Raw genomic sequence first — 13487 nt, 5'->3', positions numbered from 1 at the left:
TAAGGTTTTTTTAAAAATGATGTTAAGTACAGTGCAGTTTAAAAATACAAAAACTGATCTTTTTGAAAAGCGATGAAAAAAAATCTGTTCTCGAAGTAAAGAATTCTTACATTTGAATTCTTACATTTGAATTCTTACATTTTCAGTGGATGTTACTGTGGATTTATTGAACAATTCTTTTTCTTTCATGCCACACATTTTACGTCATGATTGCAAGTATTGTAAGTTGCATTATCATACAGACATAATGCGCAGTTGTAAAGAAATGTGAAATTATCTCTTTCTCTTTTGCGATAACGTATAGAAACAATATAATCAACAGTAAAGTATATAAAAAGATCTTTTACGACTCGCGCGTGTATTTTTATTACAAGAATATTAACTATTATTAACAAGAAATACTCATATCTAATGTTTCACTGACATTGCGTAATATTGCATCTTCTACGAGAAACTTTAAAGCAATCCAATGATTCAGATTGGAAAAATCTATTTTAAGATGTCAGAAGAAATAATTCTTTAAAAAGTTTTATTTACGTTAAACTCATCAACGGAAAAAATTGTCAACATTTCATCTACAAGTCGGCCCTGGGTTTTTCTATTTGATCGAGAACGTAATAGATGATTCCGTGGGTGGTGGATGACACTTCATGATGATGCGAAAGAAATAGCCATGCTTTAGCTACGGTAAAGACGTATAAGTGATCATGAGAGATCCCTCCAGAATCAAACGTTTCTTTATCTCGACTGTAACGGCATACATTCTCTCCCACCAAGCTGGAGTCTCTTTCAGATTAGGTATACTCGGAGGTATGTACCTAAGAGGATCTGTCATGTAAAATCGCAAATTTTACTACAATATAGAATTGCTCCTCTGCAAAAGCAAACTATAGTTCTATCATAATGTTATGCACCGATCGGAAACCAACGGTTTACTTAATCTGTTCTAGGAAATATTTCGCGCGGAACATGGCTTGGGCCATTGATTGTCCTAAACCTCTCGTGCCGCGAGCTTTTCACATTAAATAAAAAAAAATTTTATTGCGTCAACCTTGATGCTGATATTATCAAACGTTAAAGCAGAAATAATCGTTGTTTGTTCAACGTTATAAATATTAAATAAAATCTGAATTCTTCGGGTATCCGATTTAAAAATCTGGTGAGCGTTTTTTGGATGCTTTTTTAATTTTTTTAAAAATAGTCTTAAATTGTCATAAATAAAATATAACGTTTTGTATATCATAAAAATCACGAGTTACAATTACCTTTCTAGTACATTGTACGCTCTTAACATTCGTGTCCAAGTTGGTTTTGTAAAATGTGTAAATTTTGTTTGAGTTCAATGCTATTTGCATAAAATGCTATTCCCATAAAAGGAAACCGTCCTTGATAAAGGTTCTATGTTTGGTCAGGATCAAAGAACACTGATACGGCGTGCTAAGCACATTATGTGGATTCCGGGTCATCGAGTTCGAACTATATCGATCAATCGAACAAAGAAACCCGCTATAAAAGAAAACTAATCTCCACATGTCAAGAAATTTTAATTCTAAATCTCTTAAATATCATTAAAAAGAAAAAAGTAATAATACAGATAAGACAGTGTTATATACAACTCAATTAAAATCGAGAAAAAGATAACAAACGGTCATAGCTGGATCTTACTGCTCATTAATATTTCTTACGTGATTTTATGTATATACATTTACGTTTATACATTTTCTACTTTTTTAAATTACGCGTTATTTTTTGTCTTGAAATGCAGATCTTCAATGGAATCAGAATAGTAAATACAATAATAAGAAGAAACATTCTTTGAACTCTTTCTTACAAGTCAATTATTTAGCAATACGAAGAATTGATTTTGAAAATGAGTGATTAGAATACAATATTTTCAAAAGTACATGTTTATTTTAAATTTTTGTGTTATGTCTTATTTATTATATATATGATATTTAATATTATTTTATATATCTTAATTATTTTCATTAAGTGTTATATGTTGAATGATCACACACAGATTCAATATACAATTACACAAAAAATCCGTGAATATTTCGTTACGTTTCTTCGGAAAACGAAAAGAAAACAAAATATTTGAATGCAATTTAAAAAGAAATTTTAAGTAACACATTAATTATTATCAAAATGCATTGTACAACGTTCCGTTCTTCGCAAGAAATTCAGAGGTCTGATTTTCACGTTCTTTACACCTGTAACATAAAACAAAAAAAAAATTAGAAATAATAATTAGAAAAAAAATAAAAATAATTTCTATTCTAATTATTCTATGCGACTATTTCAAATTTAATTCATATTCTTTATACGTTACATTCAATGTTTTATGTTATAGGTTTATTGTGCCATTAGAAAATAAAGACTGGTATTTAAAAATATTTTACTCGATCGAATATAATCCTTACCAAAATTGTGTCTTTTCTGGCTGTTTGCGACGTGACGGAAGACGGCACTAAAACGTCGAGGTACAATCATGGTATGATACCTTTCACGGAAGCCCATTGACCCTCGCAGAGTTCATGAAAGGTCAAACGTAGCAGCGACTGACCGCCCAGGATACCTGGGCCCGTACATGTTGCACCAGCTACAAATTCCCAGACACTCCAATTGCCTGTCGTGATTAAAACCTGCTGTATCTGCAATGGGTTGGTCAGATTCGCGAAGATGGCGAACCTTTTGCGCAGCCAAGAAACAGCATAAGAAGCACGGCAATCGCAATGCCAAGGATTTTGACTTAGACGTACTTGCTGAATCGTCGATATGGCATCCATGCCATATATACCATGGTATGGTATATATACATATGTATTTATTAATACAAACATTTAATAAAAAAGTTTAAATCCCAAAAAGTACTAAGCAATATGTTTAAATCAATAGAACTGAGAATATTGTTGAAATATAGTACACAAGATTATTTTTATTAACAAGATACACAAACATCTTTCTCTGTGGTATATAGCGTTATCTACTTGTCCGTAAAAATACAATATTACAATACAAAATTACAATACAACCAATTTAAAACTATCTCATTTAATTTTTGTAACTGTACAGTTCTATGTTGTGAAACCGAATTTTAAGTATTTCATTGTGAATATGAATCACTACTTTTACAGGCACATTCACAAGTGATATACTATAACATTGTATTTTTTATCTTCCTCCTTTTAAAGAAGCTATGTACAAGCTGTAGGTACTAAAATATATATTATAGTACATTATAGGTATTTTATAGCTATATACACTGAAAAGTAAAAATGAGGTTCTTTTGCAAAGATAGATGTAGATGAGTGTGTTATCTGAGATTGTCGTCGCATCTACTATTTCTCCAATCAAAGACCAAACGCACCTTGGTTTCGCTACATATACATTTTTCGCACATGCATTTAATGTAAAAAGTTCTTACAATCTTATACGATTCATATTTATAATTATTATACTGTTATTCCAGTGAACATAACCTGTAAAAATAATCATTATCAATTCTTTATATCAAACGAGTGATATTTGTAATATGTAGCGAGACTGCCTATTTTTACGCGGTTTGTTTACCGATTATTTGTTAACTGTGATATATATATATATATATATATATATATATATATATATATATATATATATATATACACATTTGGTCTTATATATCAATATTATTTTATATATTTTTATAATTTTCAACTAAACAACGCGTCACATATCATAATAACATTTTTAAGTAGAAAATTGTAACATTGATGTTATATAAGATAAAACAATATAGTAGATGCAACAACCCAGATAGTAAAGTCATCTACTCCAAAAAAGGATTTTATTTTTGCTTCTCAGTATACTTAACACATGCCTGACAATGCTTGGAAATCTTATATCTCAATGAGACATCTTATAAAAGATATAAAAAAATAGTGATTCAAAGACTCTTTTTAACTGAAGTAGAAAGTATCATCACACATTTTAGTCCATGTTTCTAATCCACTTGAAAACTGCTATGGTATCGTATACATTTTTTGTTGCTGCTTCCATGTTGAAATTATCTTTCAAATAAAAAATTTTAACTTTCTCTTGCATGTGGCTCTCCAAAACACCCCATTTTTCGAAAAGCCTAAAGGAATTCTTTATCGGATCGACGCATAAGCTCTCTCCTATTAAAAAATAAATTGCCATGTAAAAACAACAGTCTTTTAGCCTTTACTAATTCAATGATTCCAAACTACATTATTTTTATTAAAAGCAATTTTATATTCAATGCAAAATTGTACTTCGTAGAATATATTTTGCTATATTCGAATCTAATTATATTTTGTATTACATTAGAATATATATCAATTTAAAATCATTGAGTTTAATGCACTATTGTAACTTACCATAACTAATTTCGCCTCCATCCACTTTAGTTTTGATTTCACACAATACTTCTTGAACTAATTCTCGTTCGTTGATTGATCGGTCAACCAATTTCCTCAAATTGAAAGCACTACATGTGTATGTATCAATTAATGGGCGTAATATTGTATGTAGAAATTCCATATGATTAGAATGCTCAGGCAATAGGCTCAACTAAAAATGAAGAAGCACATAACTCATAAGATTATTTTTAACATATTAAATATTTATGTGTACATATTATAATTTTTAACACATGTAATAATTTAAAAAATAGTATATAAATAATATTAATTACGACATTTAAGAAAAGCAATTTACTTTATATTCAATCTTCTGAATTTCCCGCTCTCTTGTGTATTCTTCGTCCGAACTATCATCAAAATTTCTCGCGTACCTTTTGCTCCAGAGTTCGTCCTCTAGGTAAACCTCCTGTTAATAATTTTTTTTGTTTTATTATACTAACCCAGACAACAACTATTCTTATTATTTATAACAACAAGTATACCTGTTTCTGAGTGATAATGCCCTTGTGCGAGAGATTCTGTATCGTTTCGATAACTACGTCTTTCAGTTCCTGACAAGGCCTACAGAGAATGAATTCGTACCTAAGAATGTCGCACAACTTCAGCGCTCGTTCGAGCCAATAATTTTGGAACACTGTAATATTGTTATTGGCGATCGCGATCGGATCGTTAAGTTGGGACTGCAATTCAGCGTACAAAGCAGTTACTGAAAATATATAACAAGATTGTGTTACAAAATCAAGCTTGCTGATCAGACGTTTTGTGTCTTACCTACTATACTGTCCATAACATAGTACAGCAGCATAGTGTTGCTGTAATATGACAGCTCGATCACATTTGGTAAAATCGACACAGGACGGATTGCTATGACGACGTTCGATTTATAGGACTGATCACCGTCAACAGCTTCGGTGATTTCCTGCCGTTGTTGCGTCACCAAGCCTGGTCCCAAGATATCCAGCTATAAGTTTCGACGATTAGTAATTTTATTTATTTTTTCTTTTCATCAAATTGTTTCACTTTTCATACACACCGCATGTTTAATGATATCAACAGTCTCTCCGCAGAATGCTGTATTTTTGTCACCAAACTCCAATTCCTGCCTCATCGCATCAAACGCTTCGACTAGTTTGTCCAATGTACAACCATCTCTGAACTTGTTTAATAATAGAAACGCAACAATATTGGTTGACATAATCGGCATAGATTGGGATGAGTCTGAAAACAATTAGATAATAATAATTCAGATTAATTTTATGAGAAATTACAAGATATAATATTAAAGATATTATTTTTCAATTAACAGAAATATATCTACCTCAATAATTATGCTTATTTTGTGAACTGACAAAACAAGTGACAATTGTTATATTGACTCACCATACACAATATGTCGAGCAATGCTGTCCACCAATTGACGTTGTTCCTCCACAACTACGTCTGTACCGTAAAGAGACGTATTCGATGAAGTGTATTTTAAAGGTCGTTCCGGTGGAGATTTTATAGCCAATTTATTCTGCTGAGTTTGGAAAGCCTTTATCATTTCCTGTTGAAAATTATTTATCCACATTAACAGGTCTCAACTCTTCGATGCAGATCAATCTTATATTAGAGGAATCTTTCTTTCTCTCTTACCCTGAGGGAAAATGGTTGACATAAATCGACTTTGACGATACCGTAATGGCCCATCAATGTTGACCACATGGCTTTGATCGTTGACGTGAAGGTCTCCATCTGCTTTGGCTGTCCCAACTGTTCTCGAATGAAATTTCCGTCCACTAGTCGTTCATAGTTGATCGCTATAGGCATTACGTACGCGTCTTCGATAGTGCCATCTATATACGCGTCGATAATGACGCTCAAGATACCGCTCTTCGGCAAGCAAGGTTTGCCGGTTCTTGTGCGACCACCTTCCACAAAGAATTCCATGTAATGTCCGGCCCGAAGATTTTCCATGATGTAAGTTTGAAGAGTCGCACGGTAAAGAAGATCTTTGCGTCCTGCCACTGGGTCGATACGACGTTTAATGAAGAAAGCACCCAAACCTCTTAAAAGCCATCTGCCAATCAATATTAAATGGATCGTAAAAACATTTTTATAAGTATCAGAATAAGAGTCTAAGCTTATAATTAAGATCGATGTTAGTTTCTAGGCTTACCCAAAAAATGGAATTTTTAAATTGTCTCCCGCTGCGATCAACGGATTCCTTATACTATTCGCGACCATGAGAAAGCTAAGTATTATGTAGTCCAAGTGACTGCGATGTAGAGGCACCAGCACAAGCGGCAAACCTGTATTATCTGCTTGTTTCAGCAGCTCCACTTGAGAGGGTAACACGACAACGGATTGTGTGAAACAAGGCAACAGAGTGAGTACTAGCCAGGCGACTATCTTGAGGAGGGTATCGCTGCATCGACTTTCCATTTGTAGCAGTATGTTCTTGGCCTTGGCTGTCGCCTTTGCGAGTGCGTTCTCCTCGCTGGAACCCTCATTATTGACCATGTCCCACGCAGTTAACTTGATAGCGTCTTTTAATTTCTCATCGTTCAGGACCTGCGGCATATCGAGAGCAAGTTCAACAATGGTGAAGATTTATCTAATTCAAAATTCGAAAATCATTCATGACAGCAAAACTTACTGTTTTCGTGACCATCGGATAGTCAAATCTCTTCAAGTTCCAAACATAAGACAAACGGTCGAATACTTTTGAAAAAAGCGTTGAGCCTGGCTTTACTAGCAGTAAGTTTACACCATACGGTTGCTGCTGCTTAAGCACGGATTTTACCAAGGTATCCTGAAATAAAATGAAAGTAAAATGAAAAATGCTCTTTGATTTAGATTTCATAAACAAAGTATGAAAAATATATACATAATAAAAAAATGTATAAAATATATAAGTCAGTAATTAAATCCATTTTTCAGAAATGTAATATATAGAGAGTATTTTAAAATTATTGAACGCGCTCTAGTCGTAGCTCTTTTGGAGCACTTTTTAAAAAAGTTCCCTTTTCTTGCAATAAATATTAAGACATCCTAAGTGTTTAAGTGTCACAAAACAAGTTATATTATATTTTTACATTCCTATTAACTCACATTCTTTGGATACCCACGAACGATAACAATGCGCCACCATCGTGATAAGAATCCATGTGATTCCTCGCACATGTTTCTTATCATCAGAACATCGAACACATATTTATCTCTGACAAATTATATGTTATTATTATTATATACATCGATTAGCTTGATAACAAATCGTTATCTGCAATGAATATGCAGATACGTCAACACTTCATCATCGTACAAACACAATTTTGCGTGTAAAAACAATTTCAGAGTTTTTTACATCTGTTTTCTAATAACGTTAAATCGTTGAATCAAAACAGATTACAAAAAATAAGGATAATTACAAAAAAATTTTTAATCTTCTAAATTGTTTTAAGGTCACAAGCGTGACTCATTAAATGTAGCTTAAGTGTGAGAGAACGGATCTCCCACCCTTTCTTCTCCGAATCCACTTTAGGCAAGATATTTTTCTTCTTCAAGATTATTAAGTACTTGAGTACGAAGTTCGTATTTACGCACGCATCGATGCGTACGTGCTTGCGTGTTAATTGTTCTTATCCGGAGACGGTCAAATGATGAAAGACGACGAAGCTTCGTTATATAATTAGACACGTGTCAGAAGATGTGTCCTCTAATTAGATAATGAAGCTATAATAGCTGAATTCCTGTGTCACGAGACCACTGTCAATTCACGCTTGTGATCATAGATTTTGACTTATTGAAAGTAGAATTCTACGGAATGCTGTTGATCATCAGTTGCATTAACACAAATGACACTCACACATATACACAACTATCAGTTTTGCGTAAGCTGAAAATGATCGTGTTAAAAGAGATTTCGTCTAAAGACCTGGTAGATCTTTAAAGGTGATCGGTTCTTAAGCGACTTATTTGCGTCGTCGCCACACACCGTGTGCTCTCCCACACCGTTACGATCTCTCTGTTGAACCGAAAATAGATCACTATCGTAGGTGTGAAGATGCGAACGAAACGCCTTGCAAACACTCTGCGTTCCTCAGGCGCAACTAGCGATAAATGCGAATTTATTGTAGGAAATGTGACAAAAATAAAGAAAGATACGCAAAGATTTGTTCGCGAAATTTGCGATTCCGACTAAGAGACTAAGAAGCATCCGGCCGAACTATCTCGGTTGGATGTATTTTTAGTGAATGACCTATGTTGTCCAATACAGAAACCTTTCTTGCAATCTGAAACGCCGATTAACGCTCACGACTATTTCTTTTACGCGAACTTTGTAATTGAGACGATAAGACTACTGTGATGTGTATTGTTTTCACAAATCAAAATATAATGGTTCTCATAGTCTCTAAATTTCATAAAAAGAAAAACGTTAATGTAAAAGAGTAAAAATTGAGCTTGTGCAATTTTTCGAGCGACTTGCCATTTTAATAAGAATTAAAATTCACAGAGTGAAAACTCACTTCTCTAGAGCGAAAATTGAGCTTATACAATTTTTGAGTTATTTTTCACTTTATAAAAGATTTAGAAAGAATATACAGAATATAATATAATTGCTACCATTACTTTGGATCTTAAACAGTACTCTAGAATACAATAAGATAGTCTAACACATCAGAGTATAGACTAGACTAACTTCTAATTAAATAAACATATAGCATTTAATTGATCCTAAAAACAAACTATAAAATATCTTTCACTTTACTTAAACATAAAATCCACATTTAAAATAGTGACAAATAAATCTTGTATATTTTAATCGCTATAATAATAAAAAGGACTTTTTTCTCATAAGACGTTAAAATTTTGGCGAAAAATTTAAAATAATATTTATTTATTTATAAGTCTCAAATAAACAAAGATAAATCTATTAATTATTGATATTTTTTCAACGTTCGCTATAAAATGCGAAATCGACATAACTCGGTGTAGGATTTCGATACACGTCGCATTTGAATTTGTGTTCATCAACTTTATCGACAAACAATGAATCAAAAATGGCAATCAAAGTCAGAGCAATGAGGTCGCCGGTATTTAACGATAAGTTCGGTAAGTTAAGTGGGTTAATCAGCTGCTAGGCAGCTCCAATTCAACGGTCCTCACGCGCGTCATATCTAGCCCACGCGCGACGAGATCGCTCGACGGGCTAGATTGGCAGTGAACACGCAAGACATGGTCAATTTGATGTTGAACATCGGTCCATGTCCATCCGTCTCGTCGAGGACGACGGATCGCGGACACGGCAAAAACTCACCCTGGAAGCGGGTGTACAGGTGCTGCAGCAGTAATTCATGAACGAGGGCTTGTGTCTGATCGAGGGCGTCAGCGGCTCGGTCTCCTTGATGCTGTACAACGAGTTGTCGCGTACCTTGCGCGATGTCTCCCGCTCCTGGAACTTCCTTCGATGGGTCTGCAACCCGGCTCGCCGAAGACCTGCAATTGCATCGCGTTTAATGAGTCGTCGAAAGCGCATCTCTCATCGCAAATGGCCTTGTCTACACGAATAACAGAATAACAGAGGACTGCGACTTTGACATTTCGTATTTTTAGAATAAGAGATATGACATATCAATTGCAAAATAATATAATTGAAACACAAAAACACAAAAGATTATCAATTGTAGATGTGTGAAAATATCAGATATCATAGGTGAAGATATCATAGATGAATGTCATTAATATAAAGAAATAACGAATGGACTGTGGAATTCCATTCGATGCTGACTCGCGAGAAAAAAGGTACAGAGCAATTGCATTCTTAAATCCGTTAAACGTACGGTAGCTACGGAGTTTACGACTCGAAACGAAGCGCTTAAAGAAAAGTGTCTCACATCTTGCAATCGGGACGCGCATTCCATCACTCGAAGAAAGACCCCGCGAAAGAATAGGCAGACGCGCACCGATAATGCAGCTGTCGATTGATAGCAATTGTATATTCCCGCGGTGCGCATCGTACGTAATACTTTTGAAATGAAAGAAAGGAAAATTACCATCTAGTGAAAATCGAGTGGTCGGCTCTGCATTTCGTGTCACTTCCGTCCTGGTTTCCCACTTGGCGTACACTTCCTGCAGACGCGTTGACAATACGTCCACCATTTTATTGGGTCTGCAATTAGTATAATCGAAATTTTAGAGAAAGAAAATTTAAAAAACAGATACATATACACCTAGACAAGACCTAACTTTGCGATTTTAATTTTTCTCTATTTAACATTTAAATTTTATTAAAAAATTTTATACAAATAAAAAAATGCTGTTGGATCAACAGCATCATCTAATTGGAAATATCTTGTTGATTAAATGACGGTATGAGTGAAACAAAAAGATTAAAAGTAAAGACAATAACAAATATAGTTGAATGTATAAATTTAGTAGAATTAACTACATGTATTAGTGATAGCATTGTGATTCATGTGCAATGTTTAATTGAATCAAGCTACGTTTTAATTAATATTACACTTTTTTTTGAGTGTATAAAATAAAGCCAATTAAAATCATATTTTTAAATAGTGGTCACTGTATCTTGAAGACGGCTCAGTCAATCGACTTATAATTTTACACACTTTTTCTAAACATCAAAAACTAAAAACTAGTGCTTGGCATAGAATTTTTTATGCTTAGTTTTTTTTGTCAGTCAGTAAAATCAAGCAAAATTTATAGTAAAAAAAGCATTAGCTTTAATCAATTGCTATTTTATTCAGACGCAATATTTCGAAAAGAAAAAAACGGTTACATCAAGCACTAGGTCCACGATTTAACTTTATGAGACTTGTCCTATTTTGCTTTCTGATGAGTCTTGTGCAGTAATCATCGTAAACGCTATTTTATATTATTTTTTGATCAAATTTAAACGTAAGAAAAAAGCACATCTCAATGAAATAAATACGACTTCTCTATCCTTTTCTATTTCTTTTTTCTTTTTTTTTTTTACAGAACTCACAAAGATAAATTAAATTTTGTTTTGACCCGTCTAAATGTAAATGCTACCTTAAGACAAAATTAAAGGGTCATATATATAGAAGAAAAGAATTCTGATGAGGCTTCGTCAAAGATAAACGTTTAAGTACAATGAACGATGAAGACACAATATTTTCATAATGTGCTGATTCATTATTAGTATGAGAAAAACGGTATCGTTTGAGGAAAACAGTTCGAACAAAAATTAGACGAGAAATAAAACTAAAAAAAAATTAATTAAGTGGAAAGGAATAAATTAGTATGTACATAGAGCGAAAATAGAGGCTCCTGATAAAGAGTTCTCGTTGAGGCTAAACGTTGAGATATGGAGAACAATGAACGTACAATTATGTCCACGCAGTGAAATCATGCGTGCACTGTGCTAAAACACATTACGAGGAAAACGGGATGCGCTCCGTTGCGATGCAGAAATTTATCGGTTAATTTGACGGGCAGAGACACGCGCGAACTGTCGAGATGAGAGATTGAGAATTTTATGCCGCTGAAAAGTGGATCTACGGTCGATTGATCTGAGATTCGTGATAGCGCGTTACGCACGATCGACTCGGAAAGGGGCACGACGGAAAGGGGAAAAAGCTGTCGCATAGTTAAACAGATTGCAAAGTGACGGCCCTTTATTTGAAACAAAATTGAGCGTGGCAATTTAAATAATGCCTCTCATTTCTTCTTGTACTTCTTCTCTTTCCCAGACGTATCTGAGGTCAAAAGAAAAAATACTATTCTTCATGCTGAGAGCACATCGAGAATATTGTATAAGCGATGTCGAAAAAGATGTGCGAACGAGTAACGAAATTATTGGCAAACTATTTAAAACGCCTTTTCAAATTTTAGAACAAGTCCATTAAAAGCTACTATGTACATTTAAAAGATAAATTTGATCAAAGTTGCAGAATATTGCGATTGACATCACACGCTGTATAATTAACTAGATATATCTACGTGGCATGCAGATAATTACAAAGTGCAAAAATGGAAGAGTCATTAAACTCGTTTAATCACATGCAAAAGTCCTTCATACGTAAAACGTATTCATTCATAGATGACAAACGGAGAAATAAAAAAAAAAAATCGATTACGTATTCTTAATTGATGTGACAGCTTTAATCATGAAGCGATACATCTTGCGTAATGAATTTCCACTTGCGGATCACGCGATTCCAGAGCAACGGAATCCTTCCGCGCGTTTACTTTTTCCTTTTCAACGCAGTACAACGCTTCGTATTTATAAATGATTTAACTGTTTCTTCTGACATATCACTTTCAACTACCGCTGATCGTGGTATTTAAGCGCACATTTATGCAGTAGTAAGCGCAAATTATAAAAATATTCCAAGCCACGAATTTTTTTCCCCTCATTTTCTGCATACGATAATACTCGTGATCCTCGGCGTATGCATCGTGCGCAACAATCGCTACGGACTGTACTTCATAGTGATGGTTCAGAGGCGAAAGATTGCCAAGAGTTACCGTCGATTAGGCTCGTACGATCCCAACAATGGCGTAGTAAGTCTAGGGTTACACGAGAAACATTCGACCGGGAGAAAATGCAGTGAGAAATTCATTCAAGGGAAAAATGTGGTGGAAAAGAAATAAAGATTATTAATTCATAAATGTTATAGTTGAAAATGGTATAATATTTCTGATATTTAAATGATATTTTGATATTTCTAATATTCAATTGATTTCTCGTATTTAACTTTTTTTGTCAGTAAATTATCTATTTTGCAATTTAATAAATGCTAAAGGGTAATAATTGCATCGAGAGAAAAATTACTAAACTTTAATAATATTTATTCAAATAGTACCTACTAATAAAATATTTACTAAATGTAAACACATATTTAATTAGTAAAAAAAACACTAATGTAAGTATCATTTTTTCTTGTGGAGTAAATATTTATGTATCATAAGTAAATATTTTATTAGTACTGTTCGAATAAATATTTATTAAAATTTAGAAATTTTTTCTCTTACTGTGACTTTTATGGATTTCATTATGATTTTATTTCATTTATATATATCTTGCATAGATATTCT

General features: G+C 33.5%; 1 protein-coding gene and 1 long non-coding RNA gene across 6 annotated transcripts in view; one reads left to right on the top strand and one right to left on the bottom strand.

Annotated features, from left to right (window-relative positions):
• The first annotated feature begins 10 nt into the window (after window positions 1–10).
• On the top strand, window positions 11–3358 carry LOC120359792. The gene is made up of 2 exons (XR_005576568.1): window positions 11–221; window positions 2354–3358. It is a non-coding gene; the product is annotated as an uncharacterized LOC120359792 (long non-coding RNA).
• A 540-nt stretch (window positions 3359–3898) lies between these two features.
• Window positions 3899–13487, bottom strand: part of LOC105195797 (glycerol-3-phosphate acyltransferase 1, mitochondrial) — a 23723-nt gene continuing 14134 nt past the window's right edge. For 4 of the 5 annotated variants that reach the window (XM_011161415.3, XM_011161408.3, XM_026133684.2 and 1 more), the window contains 12 exons: window positions 10463–10578; window positions 9727–9905; window positions 7066–7221; window positions 6586–6980; window positions 6063–6486; window positions 5808–5973; window positions 5461–5645; window positions 5199–5388; window positions 4910–5133; window positions 4723–4833; window positions 4383–4575; window positions 3899–4160 (listed from right to left, as the gene is read on the bottom strand). In XM_011161415.3, the coding sequence (XP_011159717.1) occupies window positions 3973–4160; window positions 4383–4575; window positions 4723–4833; window positions 4910–5133; window positions 5199–5388; window positions 5461–5645; window positions 5808–5973; window positions 6063–6486; window positions 6586–6980; window positions 7066–7221; window positions 9727–9905; window positions 10463–10568 (2517 nt within the window). In that variant the 5' untranslated portion in view covers window positions 10569–10578 and the 3' untranslated portion in view covers window positions 3899–3972. Of the gene's footprint in view, window positions 4161–4382; window positions 4576–4722; window positions 4834–4909; window positions 5134–5198; window positions 5389–5460; window positions 5646–5807; window positions 5974–6062; window positions 6487–6585; window positions 6981–7065; window positions 7222–7520; window positions 7800–9726; window positions 9906–10462; window positions 10579–13487 lie in introns of those variants that run through there. The other variant, XM_039458872.1, reaches the window with a different exon arrangement.

Source organism: Solenopsis invicta, chromosome 16, assembly GCF_016802725.1.
Source record: "Solenopsis invicta isolate M01_SB chromosome 16, UNIL_Sinv_3.0, whole genome shotgun sequence".
Classification (NCBI taxonomy): Eukaryota; Metazoa; Arthropoda; class Insecta; order Hymenoptera; family Formicidae; genus Solenopsis; species Solenopsis invicta.
Note: the sequence above shows the minus strand (reverse complement) of the source record. Positions and strands in the feature narration are given on the sequence as shown.